At 45.3% G+C, this 17,395-nt stretch overlaps 1 protein-coding gene across 15 annotated transcripts in view; it reads left to right on the top strand.

The window, feature by feature from the left end:
• Nucleotides 1-17,395, top strand: part of LOC120957087 (pneumococcal serine-rich repeat protein) — a 223,570-nt gene that overhangs the window by 56,329 nt on the left and 149,846 nt on the right. For all 15 annotated transcript variants that reach the window (XM_049610476.1, XM_049610478.1, XM_049610479.1 and 12 more), the window contains one exon: nucleotides 3,609-4,741. In XM_049610476.1, coding sequence (XP_049466433.1) covers nucleotides 3,733-4,741 — 1,009 coding nt within the window. In that variant the 5' untranslated portion in view covers nucleotides 3,609-3,732. The remainder of the gene's footprint in view (nucleotides 1-3,608; nucleotides 4,742-17,395) is intronic.

Below are 17,395 nucleotides of genomic sequence, written 5' to 3'. Positions count from 1 at the left end.
TGGGATTGCACCGGGGAGGGGGAGACAACTTTACAACGCCAAATCAACCACCACTCTCCACCGATTGTGGTTGACATGTTGATAAGATGTTGAAAAGTCCAACGATAATACGGCGGGGGGGGGGGGGGGGGGGTGATTGCGGGCGGACGGGCCAGCTCACCATCATCAATTCTTCAACCCCGCAGGAAGACGGCGGTGGCGAATCGTCGTCGTCAATTGTTGTCCTGGCCGAGGGACATCGAGCCAGGAAGGATTGTCAGGGCGGCGAGCAAGGGGAGCTTTGTGTCCGCCATGGGGAGTTCAAGTTGGCTGACTTTACGATCCTTTAATGGGTGCTTGAATTGTTGCCGCTGCTATAAAACGGTGGCAAAGGATGGCAGAAAAGACGGCCCGGCGACCAGGGGTAAAATGTTGGGCCCGGGTTGGGGTTTGTAGTTGTGGTTTTCTCGCTATCGGTGCCATAAAAGCGTGGACAATTGCTTCATAAGCTCTGGTGCTGCTGCTGCTGCTACTGTTGGTGGAGAAATTTAAGGGACATTTTAGTCCCCCTTATCCCCAACGCTTGGTGACGCTTGCTTTTGGTCGGTATTCGGTTCAACTCGGCAGCAAGTGCACCGGCGAGGGTTTGCGTGATGTGATTTGTCCTGGGGAGCACTAAAGGGACTAGATTTATGAACTAATTGCGAGGTTTTCGGGATGTTTTTTTTACATTTAGGACCAACACTTGGATATAAGTATGTTGGTACGATAACTGTGAGGTATTCCGGGAGCGGAGGATGGTGACACTCGTTATCGGATGGAAGGTAGCGAAATAAAAGCTTTAGTGCCTAGATTGTAGTAGTTGCATACCGACCAACTCCAAAACCCTGGGGTAACAGTTACGACGTGATTTGGGCAGGAGATAGCTGAAGGATTTTCGGGGATTCAATGTAGAAGAAAGCAGTTCACAATAAACTAATTGTTATTAATGTTACATCAAATAAAGTAGTAACTAATCCAACATTTTTAACAAAGTTCGTATATTATAGAATCAAACATTTAAAACGAATAAAGACATTTAGAAGTTTGGAATTGTTTTTATCGTATATAGTGAAGAGCCTTCTTACCTTCTTTGCTCTATAGCATAGCTATCTCAAACTAAACCAAATTTCAAACAAGCACATAAAAACAAACCCATCAATAACAAATTCCAATACAACAAACTTACAAACTCCATCTTGCTCACGTCCTCAGGTTTGTTTCATTGCGTTTTACCTCAAAACAAACACTGAACACCCATTACTGAAGGCCGTGGCCGTGGCGCACGGAACTAGGACAGTCCATGTAGAAGTGTCATCCTGTTCCGCAGTACAAGATCAAACCAGAATCCCTTCACGACATATGGGGCAAGACGTAGCTATAAGAAATTCTCCGTGGCAAAAGCGCCAAAAATATCGTCCACACAGCCTTGGATTGTGTTTTTAGCAATGGAATAAGATAGAGGAGCATGGTTTGTAATGGGTCCCCCAACATCGTAGAATTCTTTGGCCTGTTTCTTAGAGTCTGCGGATTCGATAGGTGTTTTCTTGCAACAAAGTTTGCAGCTTGTGGTTTGTTGCGGAGACTTCCTTTATGTGTTTAGTTTTCATTCAAAATCCGTGATTTGTTTGTGCTTGTTAGAACACATATGTAACTGTTCCAATAAATGGTTCTTCTTATTATGATAACCTTGGGAGCAAGTCTATTTTGAAAATAATTACAAAAATCAGTACAAAAACGAAAATTGATGAATAATAACGCAGATATAAAAATTAAAATAGAATTTAATCAATTGAAATATAAATAACTGAGCAGAGAGAGGGAAAAAATAGTAAAAAAAATTAACAGACAACTAATGGAATAGTGTTATAATATAGGTAGATAATGAAACTAAACAAAGTAAACAAACACGATAAAAAGACTACAAATAAGCAACAAAAAAAAATACAACAAATTATAAAAACTAAAACTGTTCAAGAACTTTTGTGAACAGAATCGAACACTTACAAGGATACAATCCAATAAGAAAAATAAAACAGAGAGCAGTAGAGCAAATGGATTCGAGCGCCAATACACCGGCATGTTTATTTATCATCTGGCTTTAAATGGCGTACCATTGACGATGCGCAATCGATACACAGTGGGGCAGAGCCGGCTTACTCTAGTGCACGGTCTCGAAAACGAAAACTCAGTCAGCGCCCGCAGATCGATGTCGAATTCGAATCGAAAAGTTTCCGTTTGCTTGCGGCTGTGACCCACTTGCACACTAACATTGGGCGGCGTGCGGGTGGGCCTGTAATGTGTGTGTGTACGTTCTTCGACGTTGTCTTAGAGCAAAGGGAGGATACGACGAGAGAGAGAGCGAGAAAGAGGGCGATAGACTGTCACACTTCAGTGTACCGTTGAATTACTTTTTAATTGGCGATAGGTTTTTGGTTTCTCTTGATTCTTCTCGGAGGAGCCGGTGAAACGAGAAGCAGACGACTTCAATTGCGGTTCAGGACAACAAATCATGGGTATCTTCTTTTTGTGGCATTGTTGGGTGCCATTCGATGTGTAACTTACACCTGCGGCGCAATCCTGCAGTCCAGTGTTTGTGTGTGCATTAAAAAAAAAGATGCATTATGCAGAGAAATTGAAACAGAAGCAATAACGAAAAAAGAGAAATAAAAGGGAACAGCAAGCAAAAAAACACGCACACACACACACACTTCCTGCCAAAGCGATCTTCGGTGGGTAGTTTTACACGCATCGGAAGGGAAAAAGTCATACTCCTGAACGCCTCGGAGCCGGAGCGAATGGATTTATTATGATTGCATTAGTTTTGGTCTGGCGGTTCTCTCGGACCGTTAACATGTGGGGGAGGGGGAGGGGAGAAGCGGGCACCCAGGAAGTGTTGAGAGGATGGCTATATGAGCCACCGGCCTCGGGTCTCGGTGTTGCTAATGAAACGTTATTTCCCGATTAAGCTATCAACGCGCAAGCATGTTCGCGGGTGCGCTACGGCAGGAAGATGCGGTAGCAGCCAGATAATAATTATCATTTATTCAGCTACTTTACGACTGCTTTATGAGATGGAATTAGGTGTTGAGAGAGTGTGGGGGGAGGCAGAGAGACAGAGAGAAACGGTGCTATTGATACCCCTTTGGGCTGTTGGTGTGTGTGTTTAATGATATTTAACGTGGAAATTAAAGAAAAAGCTGCTTGGGGCGCCCCGTCCGATGCAGTTGCAATCATTGAATGTGAAAATTGCATGGTTTGGGGAAGTATTTTTCCCTGTCGGTATTTATGGTTAATGAGAAAAAGTATGGGTTTTTGGTACGGGTTGTGATAGTTTTGGTAAATGAATTTATTGCACACCCTTATAAAGGAGCTTTGTTGGATAAAAGTAGGAATTTTGTGAACAACAAATTTCCCTGGAACTGAATGATTTAAGAAGGTTTAAGTCATGGCACGAAAATTACACCGAACAACCACACTGTATCTTTAGCGGTTTCTTATTAGATTATGTTTTCTGTTGCATTTTGGCATTACAGTAAGATGAAAATTAACGTTATTTCTCTCTCTTTCTTTCTTCAATTTTCCCACAGAGCGTCAAACACGACTTCGAAGGATAGATCGTCCGGTACTGGCGGCGTTCCCACCGACACCAACGGCATCCGGTACCGCTTAAACAGTTCTCATGGGCCACCGTGGCGGAAAATTGCCGCCGCGATGTCCACACTTACCAACAACGCCAATAACAGCAGCAGCAGCAACAACAACAGCAACAATAACAACAACAGCAGTAGCAACAACACTAACAACAACAACAACAGCATCGCTAGCTACTATCAGCAGTACATCCAGCACTATCAACTGTCGCCCCAGGGGGGGACCGCACCGCCATCCGCCGGTGGTTCACCGACGGTCACGAGTATCAACAACAACAACAACAACAACGGTCCCACATCCGACAACATACACACCATCAACAACAACAACAACATTAGCACCAGCAGTAGCAGCACCAGCAGCAACCAAAGCCAGCCGACGACGGCGGCTAATACCGGCAGTGGCGGCGGCGGCGGCGTCGTCGGTGGGATTCTGGGCGTGCGAGAAGTTAGCGCCAAGCTGTTCCTACCATTTGCCCGCGCGAAGATGATGCACTCGTCGTCGTCCGCTGCCTCGACACCGGCCAAGGACCAGCACCAGCCCGGCACGCCGCTAGACGGCACGTCGATGGCCGGCATGAATGCGACGCCGACCGGCACGCCATCGGCAACGCCGAGCACGACGACGGGCGGCAGCAGTGCCGGCATGTCCGGGGCGGGCCGCGCCTCGTCGCTGATCATACCGAAGGCGCTGAACGTGGTGCTGCACGGGTACCACCGGAAGCACAAGACGAACAAGAAGAAGTACTTCGTCGTGTACGGGGACGTGCCGGGCAAGGCGGCCCGGCTCGAGTACTTCGACAGCGAGAAAAAGTTCAAGCAATCGTTCCAGAAGGGCAGTGCCGGCTGCGACGGGGGCACCCAGCCGAAGCGCACCATCGTGCTGCGCACCTGCTTCAACATCAACAAGCGGCACGACCTGAAGAAGCAGATCATCTCGCTGTACACCAAGGACGACAGCTTCTGCATCGTGTTCGAGAGCGAGGAGGAGCTGAACCTGTGGCTGCGGACGCTGCTGCGGCTGCAGCGCGGCGAAGACTCGGAGGGCGATCCGCCACGGCCCACATTCGGTAAGTGGAAAGAAAACACTGTTCAAGAAATATGGGGAGAATGTTACGGTTTTACAGTCTTTCATAGGGTCACAACATTTTATTGTCGATTGTGGAATTGATTTTAGAAAACCAATGAATACGATATTTCCACGCCGGTTTTGGAACAGATTCGAACTGATGATCTGTGGCGCGCTAGGCCATGCTTTTGCTGCGACGGTCATTGGGCTGTCAGTTTACTGTGTCGTTAAATTGACTATTTGTTCTGATCTTGCTTGATGAAAACTCTCGTAGCATCTTCAAATGAAGTGCCGAGCACAACTAATTGCACGAATTGGCTCAAATCATACCATATAAACAGACATTTCCTGGTAGCAAGATTCTGACCCAAATAAAAGTGGGCTCATCGACAAAAAGAATATGCTCGACCGTGGCAACGGTGGCTGTATTAAGCAGCTTTCTTTTTGCGTCAACAAAACAACAACACCGACATTAGCATACGGTCGTCGTGAACTTGTTGGAGCTCTCGCCACGCAATGCAGCGCGCAAAAACAAACATTGTTGCTGTTGTTGCTATTTACCTATTGCTTTGCTTCCACTTTTTTCGTCGAGCGTTTGCGTCGCAGCAGCTGCTCGTTCAATGACGTAAACGGATTAAGCCCAATGTTGGTAAACACAGTGGCATCACGATGATGGAGCATGATGATGCTGATGATGATGGGAAGATGGGGAGCGAAAGTGTTGGCGGGGGGTTTTAATGCATCCATCACGGCGGCAGAAACAGTTCCCACAGCTTCTTCGCACCGGACACGTGGAATTCCGTTGAGGAGGTCGACTTGCACACGTTAGGTTTCGTTCGCAGCGAACTGTACAACATTCCTTTTCTTGGACAACAGTTTGCTCATGCTTTTGGGCCTGTTTACGTGCGTCTGCTCGAAATTCACATCCAGAAAAAGGGGGTTAAAGGAAATTGGAATGAAAAATGGTTTAGAAAATTCTTGTTTTGAGTTGTTTTGTAAATAAAATAAAATAATTTTTGCATTTTGTTTTCGTCCAGCCTTGAGCTTTCCCTGATTCCACACACACCTGCATTATTGCGTCGTTGCTCCGTTGCCTGGGCGGACGGATGATGCGCCTATGTCGTTTCTTGTTTTGCTTTTAGGCCCAAAGGGTGTTTTTGGTATTTTGCTTCTCGCAAAAGGTCATAAATTTGTGTTAACCCTCAGCAGCAGTAGCAGCAGCCAATGCAGACGAAAACGTGTTGAAGTGCGGAAAGCGAACGGTCCACTGGGATGCATTTATAATTCATACACGCCCGACATATGAAGAAACAAACGGCGAAACCGGCAGTGGGAAGGCAAAGTAGAGTTTGAGAGCTGAGATGGACTGAACCGTCCTCCCTGTCCATTAAACGGTGGTTATATGTCCCTATCCGCAACAATGCTGGCGCGACAGCGACAGTTCATCAATGGAAGATTAGTGTAGCTGGATTGATCTGCAGTGTAAATGGTAGAGTTATGTTTAAGACTGTTCAAAAGCTTTCCAATTCTTTGCTCGTAATAATTCAGACTCTTTTATGTTTGCTTGAAGCTCGCAACGTTTCTTCTAGCAAGTCACGGAATCGGGCAAAGAAATTAAAAAGTTAGCACAGGAAACCTGCTGCAGCACACTGCGGAGGAAACTAAAAATCATAGGGAAAGAACACCAGCAAAAAAAACCCTATGCAAAAACAAGCAATTTCAGGCAATAAAGCAAAGTCACGTCCCGGTGTGTCGTTAGAAGTTTTGCTCCGGGTTTAGTTCCGTATACCCACCTTCGCTCGCTGCCGCGTGTTTGTGCTGCCGGGAGTGTTTCTATGCATGTAGTAGCCAGGGTTCAGGTTTTATGCCTTTCCGTTTGAACAAAACCTCTCTCTCTGTCTCTCCCCCCGTGGGAGGAGGACACAGACACACACACACAATTGCCAGCAGCAGCTCCGGGCTCTATCTTTATGGCAGAGAGTGACGTTTTCCGATGAGGAAGATAAACCGTCCCCACGTTAGAACCGGGTTTCGGGTATGTATAGATTCCTGGTTCGTTACGATGACGGGAGCACCTTTATCGGGAATATGGCATTCACAGAGTTGGGTTTTTTGTTGGGAGATTCGTTGTGTGTATTTAAGCAGTGCGCTGGGACCTCTGGCGGAGGGTGGAAGTTTTGTTTTTTTGCTTTCACGTTATTTGCCTACTTTTGGGGACAAGAAAGAATATTGTCGTCCGAGTGGCCGATATGCGTTTTTTTGTTAAAGGGTGTTTTGCTTGCTTTCCAATCCCTCCTGGGTGTGGGCATTTTGGCCCTGTGAGGGGGGAGGCTTTGGTTGGGAAGGTTTCAGGAAGCGTTTGTTAGAATGCACGACGGTTTCGAATGGCTGCTGCTCTTAGCATGCGGCAGCATTCGCCCGACGACTCCTCACCACCTTTGGGGGGGCCGGCTCTGGGGCTGGTGGGACTTTGGCGAAACGCATTGCGCGAATTCTGCGACGTTTCGTGTTCGTGACTTTCATGCACAACAAACATATGCGGCATCAGGATGAGGAGTAAGGAAGGGGAAAGTGCTGTGGGGCAAAGGAGAAATTATATTTAAAAGAAAGATTAAACCGCGTGAGCGAGAGAGAGAGAGAGAGAAAGGGACGTCTCCAATACGGATTCGAAGCTTTTCGAACTCTCGAACCTGCACCAGCAGGATATCTTGGCCCAGAACGCCTATGTGTGTGTGTGAACCATTTTTTTTTTTTTGGAGGGGAGAGGGGGGTGATGCAGGATGTTTAACAGGCAGCTTCCGGCAGCGTTTCGAAGGGTGATTTGTTGTTGTTGTTGTTGGTACTACGTTCTTAATTCGGTTTCTAGCGACCCTTCCGGTGGGCGCCGAGAGGCCCCCTCTAAGTATGGGGGGGGAGGGTAAGGGCTGCGACGAAACAGCACCAGAGGCCCAGAACGCTTCGGAGAACCACGTGCGCTACCACGACGTGTTTGCACGTGTGCGATGAATTTTCGAACAGAAAACAAAAAAAGCATATTCAACATTCGACCTGTTTTTGTCGAGCTTGTGTGGGGGAAGCATTGGAGACGGGGGGGTTTCCCCTGCTTTCCACTCAATCAATTATGCGTCCCATGGCGCATGGGGTGTGGTGTATCGTGCTTGTAGTGTGCCGTATGTGCTTGCTTCAACGTTTGCTTTTTTGTTTCAATTTTTTTTGTTATGGAGAGAGCCGCCTCCGGGATATTCTGGGGCAGAGTTTTTCGAAGTTGAAGTTGGGCTTTCCTCGAAAAGTTTGCCTTCTTTTTGCAATACACCATGTCGGTCCTGAGGGATTTGGGAAACGATTACTTTCTTTAATTACTTTCATTTTGATTAAAACTGATTTGATGGTTGACCAGTAAATTGATATTATTGCAAACATTACATGCCTCAACATGAAGCTTGCAATTTAATACAAACACTCTCTGTCTTGTTGCTTGACATCGTTTTTTTTTTTTTAATTTTCTGTACCATCTTCCTGCCGTCCAGTGTGCCGCCCCGCCCGCGACACACGCCATTTATGAGCAGAATTCCGGCGAATTGTTGTCCAGTCTGTGTCCCGCGATGACGCAAGCCCCATGCCTCCATGGAACGACGCATCTGCTGACCACGGGCTACGAATCCCGGCGGCCACAGGGGTGGGTTTTTTTTGCTTGTTTGATTCGGCCCATAGCTACCCTCAAACTCTCGCCCCCCCCCCCCCCCCTTTTGTGTACCGTAGGCAACATTTATTTGCGTAGCAAACATCCATCCTTGAGCGACGGTCGGTCGGTTTATTGAAATGTCGTCGGCTAGCATTGTTTTGCATAAATATGCGCTAAACGGCCATCGCTGCCCGTTGGTGCGTGTGCGCGTCCCGAGGGGAGCTGACACACGCGGGTTCCAGTTCGGGTTTGTTGTCGCCGTGGGTTCTTTTCCCCCACCCCCTGTTCTTTCTGCTCCCCGCTGAACGATGCTCTCGTTCCTTTCAACATCACAGCTTAGCGCGGGACGCCAAAGGAGATAGGAGAGAAGAAAGTTAAATAAAATCTCAAGCGCAAGCAATCAACCTTAAAACTGTTGTTACACAAACACACACACACGTCGCCCTCTGTACTACAGCGGGATGACGTATATCGATCATTCGAGTTTGTGTTGATTGTAATCTTAAATGCTCTAGAGGTTAACCCGGTAAGGTTTTCTCTTGTCTGTAAATGTACTTAGGGTCTCCCGTCCCCCCTCAAAAACATATCCACTTTGCTGACTACAAACCAGCGAAGAAGCGATCGATCTTTTGGTGCTTTCGATTGCAGCGATACGACGCTTGACAGACGCTTGGGTGATTTATTTTTAGAGCAAAGTTTAATGAGCCATACACTTACGGGCGAAAGCAATTCGGTTTTATTGTGCCAGCAGGGTAGGGAACAACAACATGGCTAATGGGGTGTGCAGCTAATGGTGGGCTCGGGCGAGATCTTCAATTTTGGATACAGTTTTATCTGAGGATGCATGTATATAGGTAATGGTGCATTTTATGTCATTTGTTGAAATGTTTTAATTTGTTTCTATGCTCCTGTTTGAAAAAGAGATTCAAATGTTGTAAAGTTTCGGTTTGATTTTTTTCAAATTTAAGGCTTTTGTGAAGAAAAATCCGTTTCAAGTTCGTCGAAATGTGTGTTGTGTTGTGCTCCCAATAAGCTTATAAGTTTTACATTCAGTTGAAAAATATTAATCAGAAATAGTTTAAAAATAGAAAAGTGTATTCAAAAAATCCGCGGGAAACCCTGTAAATCTATCTTGCAAAAGATATTTACATTGAACTAATAAATTATTTTACTTCAGCTTCCCTACCGTATACAAAATACTAAGGTTCAGTTTGGTAGTATACACTTTCGAGCAGCTGCTCGAATTAGGATCAAAAATAAGATTCTACAGCAAAATGAGGTTATAGTTTGCATATATCGCCATAACAAGCTAATTTGACGGGAATAACAGATTAGAAAAGTCACGCACGAAAAAAGAGGTTGAAAAAGTGTGAAAAGCGATGTTATTGATAAAGATACCGTAGAACTCTATGCCATTTCAAACTTTTTTGAATTATTTAAATGGTTTAACGAACTTTGTGCTAACTTGTACTAAAATTCAACAGATAGATAGCTTCAAATAATGTAATTTAAACACTAATGTATTGGTGCAAATCCTTCAAACTTCTTCGAAGAATGTCCGATACATTCAGATCAACATTCGATCTACTTCCGGCTCGTACTACCACTACCACCAAAACCCGATCGATCGGTAATGGTCAAACCAAACTTCCTTCAGGCAATGCGGCAAGCAGCAGAAGCAGCAGCAGCAGCAGCAGCTAACTCTCGAAGTAGATGCGCCTTTTTTCCTTCACCATTCTAGCCACACACTCCTTCGCTCAATTTGCCCTTCTCCTCTCTCCCCGCATCCTTCCCGGCCCGGAAAAAAGCAGCCGGAAAAGCAGCGCGCCAGGGCCGGAACGATGAGCCCATAAATGGGGAGATAATTGAATCAATAGATTTCCATTATCTTACGCTCGCCTCGCTTGACGCGCGCCGTCATCACCAACGACGACGACGACGACGACCAGGACGACTTTTGGTTGGCGCGCGGGTACGACCGAAACCATTATGCTGTCCGTTCCGAGTGTCGAGTTGTTGTGGGGGCGTTTTTTTGTTGTATGTCTCGTACCACCGTGTGTAGTTTGTGTGTTTTGTTTGCTCACTCTCTCTTTCCGCGCGCTTCAGCACTGCTTTTTATGTGCCCATCAACATTCATTCGGTCGTTCTTGTTCGAAGTGATGAACATTGGCCCATTTCTCGTGCCCTCCGTCGTCCGGCCTAAGGATATTTTCGGGGTCGGGATGGTACAGCCCATCCTTCACGGTGAAGACCGCCGGAGGGGGGGTTGGCCGTTAACGTACTCCACTCCATTGCATATCCGTTAGAAGTGTGCCGAAAAGCATAATGTCGGCGGGCGCGCGCGCGCGCGCTCACGCTCTGGCTGCCGGCTGTTTTTAGTGACCCAACCACCCACACTACCCTATTAAGCGACCCCTGGTGTAGTCGGGGGTTGGGTGTGTTGTGCAGAGCGGATGGAGCAAGATGGAAAAATAGATTTACTGTCAGCCACGAGAAGAAAGGCTTTTATTGGGAGTTAACTTTCGGTTGGCGGCTGCTGCTGCCGTTTCTGCTTGTAAAATGTTGATGGAAAGGTGTTTTTTTTTCTAGCATTGTTGTTGCTTGAAGGCTTACCACCCGCGCGACCTCGCGAGGATTAACGAGCGGCGGAGTTGTTTTACAATTAGTCACGCCGCCAACCGCCCGCCAAAGACGCTTTCTTCTCCGCCCAAACATCCTGCAATGGGCTGGAACTCCACTCGAAACCGTTTGGCATTTTGTGTGCGTGTGTGTGTGTTTTAATGGCAGTCCCCGAGTGGCACAATTGGAAATGAATCGATGCTCACGGGTGAATCGGATCCCTCAGCCAGCCCCAGCGGCCCAATCGAAATGCCATCGAAAATGTCAAAAGAATTTGTGACACGTGTGTGGCCCCGAAGGATATATTTGTTTGCAAATTTCGTCGAGCGCGGGAGAGGTAGGCTTACAGTCTAAATCGTTGATGATTTCGAGCCCGGTTCCAAGAGCTGTCGGTAATGCCACCGTTCTGGGTTGGAATTGAGATGTAAGTAAAATTTGAACCTCAATGAAAGGAACTGTTGAAGCCTTACGGGCGAAAACATATGAGAAATGAAGCAGAAACACTCCAAAAACATGTCGACTGTTTGGGTTTGCAATTCTTCATTTATGAATGCATGATTTGCTGTTCCAATGGTCCCAGAATGGTGTATGGCGGTAGGATTGGCAACCCATTTTTCCAACCAAGCACACCTCCAACGTAGCGGGGTGCGCCCCCTGGGTTTGATGAAACTAATTTTACACCTCAGCAAACATTGATCGCGTTTGGCGGTGGTGCGGTGTGTGTACCCTCTATCCTTGGCGCGAGTTACAATTCGGCAACTAGCGAGCCTCGAAGCCCGCCATTTTGCATGCTCCTCCCCCTCCCCTCCCGAGCCAAACACGGGGTATGGCTTCCCAATCGTCAAGGTTGCACCTTTTGCTTTGCGGTTAATATGGGGTGGTCCCCGGTCGCACCCGAACGAAAGTGCCGAAAACAATATCCCATTACACAATTTGCCCCGCTTGTGTGGAGTGTTTGGCGCGAGATGAAAGCGAGGAATTGAACGCGCTGGGAGTCCACCAGAGGAACCACCATTCACCGTCTCACCCTCTCTGGAGGCGCAGGGGTCGTTCGGTTTTAATTAGGTGTCAAATCGGATCGTTTACAGCGATGCGCACCACCGGGCCACCGTTGGCGGGATTCCGCCTCGGCGTATCGCGTTCCGGTGGTGGTGGTGCGTAAAAGTGCGTGAACAATCGAACACGCAATGGCAGAGCAGTAAAATTCGGGCAGCAAGTTCGGGTCCCCTCAATAAGGGGATTGACATGCGAAATTTGATATTTATCATTTGGCGCAAATGGGCGATGAGCTCGTGGGACAAGGGGCGACAGGGGACGTACCAGGTAAACGGGATTACTCGGAGCAGCGGTACAGAGTTGCGTGTGTCCAGGTGAGAGATGATCCAGGAGTGTAGCGGGAATTTTATGTCACCTTGGCAGTTGGGTGGTGACGGTGAGCCGACCGCAAGTCGGTAGTAATTAAGCCAATGGGGGTAGCGGTCGTAATGTACCAACGGGAAGGGTGCGAGACACGACACGTGAGATTGGGCTCAGTGAAATTCGGGAAAATCCGATATTGAGGGATTGATCGGTGTTTGCAGTATTGGATCACGCTTTGCCTGGTGGTGGTAACTACTGGGACGGTCGATTAATCTTTCCTGGGAAGTTGGCTGGAAACCCCGCGAGGGTTAGCAATTATGAGATATTGCAGTCGGTTTTATTGACCTACCCAGGACATTAAATTGTTCAGCTTTGTAGTGCCTGATGTGAAATTTCTGATTGGCATGCTTCGCGTCGTGTGATACGTTGGTTCTACTTTTGAAATTCTATGTTGATTGTTCAGATGCAAGAACATTACATTTGCTCTAGGTTTATGCATATTACAGTACACCCTGGACTAGGAATAAAGGCTATAAAGGTGCAATATTTATTTAAAAACATAATAAAATAGTATGATGTATGCATCAAAATATAAGTAATTGAATTGTTCAATGTATGAATATCATCTGATATCAAAATAAATTAAACTATCTTTTACCTCACTGGTTGGATAGGATTGCCAACTAAAGAGTTCACACTCGATATTTGAGTTGTTTGACAATCGGTGAATGTAATTAAAAAACAACCGAAAATTTTATTCTAAAAACTTATTTATCCAAACGGAAATGCATCGCAATGACTTTGCTTGATAGCTCCTTGATTACCGTGCCGGTGCTTCTTTATGTCAAAGCTATCTCGTTGGATGAAAACCAACTGAAAAAGACCCAACCGGTGAGGTTATACTGTATTTTAATCCAGTGTTAACTGGTCCGGTCTCATGGTAAACTCGTCAACTCGTACAACTTAACAACATGTCCGTCATGGGTTCAAGCCCAGAATGGACCTTACCCCCATACGTAGGATTGATTGACTATCGTGTGTAGTGTTGGGTTAATCTGATTCAGACTCAAGAATCTCAACGAATCTTTGAAATTATTCAATGAATCTGAATCTCGGTTCGATAGATTCACACAAATCTTAAAAATTCTTGAATCTCAAAAAAATCATGAATCCGTATGATAATAATGATAATCTCTAAAGATTCACATATTTATTGAAAGATTGACAAATCTCTAGAGATTCATAAATCACCAAAAAATTATAGAGATTGAACTTCTTATTTTTCTTCTTCTTGGCGTAACAACTTATGTGATCATGCCAGTCCAGCCTATACATGATTTCGTGACTTCATGGAAACTGAAGTTTAATAGTTTGTTTTAATCTTTCGATATCCATGAATCCTTGGAGATGCATGAATCTTTGGAGATCCGATTTGAGATTCGAATCACTCATTACAGAAGATTCATAAGAATAAATCTTAACGAAAGATTCATGAAACCTAACTGTACTATCCTGCTATGGGTAATAAGTCATTGAAAGCCAAGCCCACTAGTAGGGCAAAGTCAGCCCTTCAGACCCGACAGCAAAGAAGAAGTTCACTGATCCTTTTCGGCGTTGGCGCTAGCACAACCTGTCAACGTCTTATTGAAGTTCATTATTTGGAAGATCAAAGTCCCGAACACTAAATATAGACAAGCCTGAATTATATTGAATTCCTGAACCCCATGTCCTTTTTTCCAACTGCATACGCGAGAAACCTGGAGTGTTGAACATTGGTACAGAGTCCTTTGATGTTTATCTTATCAAGGAGTTACTGTACTTCTAATTCCTTTTTCTTTGTTTATGTATTGGTTTTGTATCCTTTTGCTTCAGACAAAAAAACATGTAAAAGTTGGAACTTCCTAATCCTGGACCAGTTGAGTGTTGTTGGACATTCTCCGGAATAGAACTCAACAAATAAAAAAACAGTTGCACGTAGAAAAAAGTATTGTTTCTAACCGAAGCGCAACATCCCTCACCCATCACTCCCCGCTTCGCTTCGCTCTGCTAGGGCCGTTCACCCCGTTTCGCACCAGTCACGCGTTGCGACGAACGTGCCCGGATTCAAGGGGGCAGCAGCCCCGTCGAGTATTGGAGTATCGCGAAGCATCGTAAAACTTCGCTCCCAGACAATTCCGCGTACAGCTAAACCGACCACCACCACCGGGTTAAAAATTAATCATCGTCAAAAGCACAAAAAAACCGAAAAGCAAAACGTCCAGAACGTGAGTGCATACGGCACGGTTTTGTTTCGGTTTTTAAGTATTCTGTCGCGCGAGCACAATAATCTCGCTCGTGCATCGATTATTCGGTTACGGAGTTAAATGCGTTTCTTAGCTCCTTTATTGCAACTCACCATTTGTTTGCCAAGCAATATGTGTGTGAATGTGAGCTGCAACAATGTTGCAATGCAGCGAACCGATGGAGGCGAAAACTCCAATCGGTCATTGCACGAATTGAAACCGAGTGAGTTTTGCATTGAACAGCTGTGTGCTAGTTGGTGTGTTTTGTTATGTTTTGCTTCAGGTTTGTCATTTCCCCCATTCCCTCCTCGGGCCGTACACTTTGTATGCAGCCCTGTTCCATCCCGTGCAAGTTGGACCGTGCACTTCACCGTATGCCATCAAACTAATCAACGAATGTTGTACACACGCGTGGATGATGATTTTCGTCCTGAGCGATTTAATTAGACGCGCTTGTTGGGGTGAAATGGGCAACTGCAAGCAAGTCGATGACTTTTGCAGCGCAACGCGTGTCACTGGCCACTCGGAGTGTGGCATTTTCGCAGCAGCAGCAGCAGCATCGAGGAAAAATGATTTAATTTGTGTTGCTTTTTAAGAGCCACTTTTGGACGAATTAATTTAAACCACGTGTATCCTTTAATTGACGTCCGCGCTACAGCTGTCTTCGGTGCCATTGGGTCCAATCTAGATAGCTTTTTATTGCAAATGCAGTGAACATAAATCTATCACCCTTTAGCGCACATACACATAAAGCCGGAAGCTGCTTCAGCACTTAGCACACAAGAAAGTGTTTCCTAATGGGATCTCAAAAAAACGTATAAGAGTATGTGGTGCACCATCATCCTAGTGGGCTAATCGGATTGATCGTTAAAATGATGGCTGGCGCCTCTTCCTTTAGAAGCGTTTCTGGGGGGAGAAAAATGGATGATCCAAAACAAAGTGGCAACTGCAATAAACCAAAACGACAAAAAAAGTTGGCATCTGAAGTCGAATTCTCGTACCGAAAGGGCGGAAAGTGTTTCGCTATTCGCTCGAACTGCGCAGTAAAATAGAAAAAGGGCGACCAATTATGATGCTGCCATAAAGATAGGGAAGCGGCGGCTCATCATCAGCGGGTGAAGAGTGTCACATAAAAATTGGCCACCATCAGAACTACTACTACTAGTCGTTCGCGTGCTGCCGCCGTTTGTGTTTGCGCTACGATTTGCGCTCTCGTTGACGAGGAAAAGTATGAGTTTTTTGTGGTTGTACGGTGGGACTAGAATGTATTGCATTGGAACGGGGAACATTGGTTGTTTTAGTGACAATTAGGAATTGCGAACAATTGGCATGATTTATAATGATAGTGGAAGCTATTCTTCAGAGGAAAAATAAACGATGAAAGCGACAATATGTTTTGATTAGAAATAAAGACAAACTTGTATTAGGATAAGGATAGGTTCATACCTTAAGGCAAAGTGGGAACTAAGAGGCATGATTGAAGAACTGAATACTCTGAATACTGAAGACAATCTTACCTGGCTATTACTATGATCTTGGCTATTTCATAATTGGATTGATGACGTCATGACGAAGGAGCTAGTATACCGTAGGATAGATACTACGGTATACATAGAACATAGTCTTAGTATATCCTTTCAATGAAGCATTGTCATATATGGAGCCTACCCCCGTAACCTACACACCAACATATTACGCTCAGGACTGCTCAGAAACAAGAATGTGTTTCTCGGTCAAGTAATCCACAAGTTGTTCTTTCATAACAACCTCCAAAATCTTTTCTAAAATGTGTAGCATGTTTATTGGGCGAAATTCTTCCACTTCAACAGCGCCAGCTACTGTTTTGTATAGGAACTATAATTAACTATTTTAGCTCTTGTGGAATTATTGGTGCTACGGCTAGTGATGTGTTAGTTGCTTCCAAAAGATTTGTACCAACAACGTCAAGCTCAACTGCCAAAGAGTTCACGTTTGATATACTTCCCTATGTAACTCCCCAATATAACAATTAAACTCCTCAACGCAACAATTTTGAAAATTTCTAATCTAATGTTCTTTTATCTGCAAAATATTACATCTATTTGAGCTACAAAACATAAGTTTTTAACCTGTATCTATTAATTTATAGATAAAAACTGTCATATTAGATTTTGACAGCTCATTCCAGGTTTTGTAACTGTGTCAAACAACGCTTAATACTAATTATCCATTATATAAAACATGTGAGAGTAGTTCAAAACCTCAAGAATGCATATTGTTAACAACTTTCGTGCACACGACGAACTACCTCCTGTTTACCTTTGTTGTATGATTTGTAGGACTAATTGAAAACATTTCGTTCGCAAAACGTCAGAATCCACACGAAAAAAGTAGTTGAAAATGTAAAAGGCTCCAGTGGGATATATCTGCCATGATTGAAGGCAAAAGATCTTGCGTCAAAACCGTTTCTCAGAAGCTTAAACGCGCCTCGACAAGACAACTTCGCACGTCACAACAGGTGCTGGGTGCAGCTTCCCTACATCACCCTTCTTTAAATGGCCATTCCAAAACGCTATTCCTTTAGAGGCTGGCTTAGAAACTATTCCACCGGGTTTTTTTTTGCGTATTAATGCTACCTCAAGTGGACGAGGTCAGTTTAGTGAAGCGTGCGTATGGAGTTAGTATCTTTAGCTGTGTGTGTGTGTGTTTAGATCGCTGGTACGCCTAACGCTTC

This window comes from Anopheles coluzzii, chromosome 3, assembly GCF_943734685.1.
Source record: "Anopheles coluzzii chromosome 3, AcolN3, whole genome shotgun sequence".
NCBI classification, from domain to species: Eukaryota; Metazoa; Arthropoda; class Insecta; order Diptera; family Culicidae; genus Anopheles; species Anopheles coluzzii.
The sequence above is the reverse complement of the archived record's forward strand: the minus strand, read 5'-3'. Positions and strand labels throughout refer to the sequence as shown.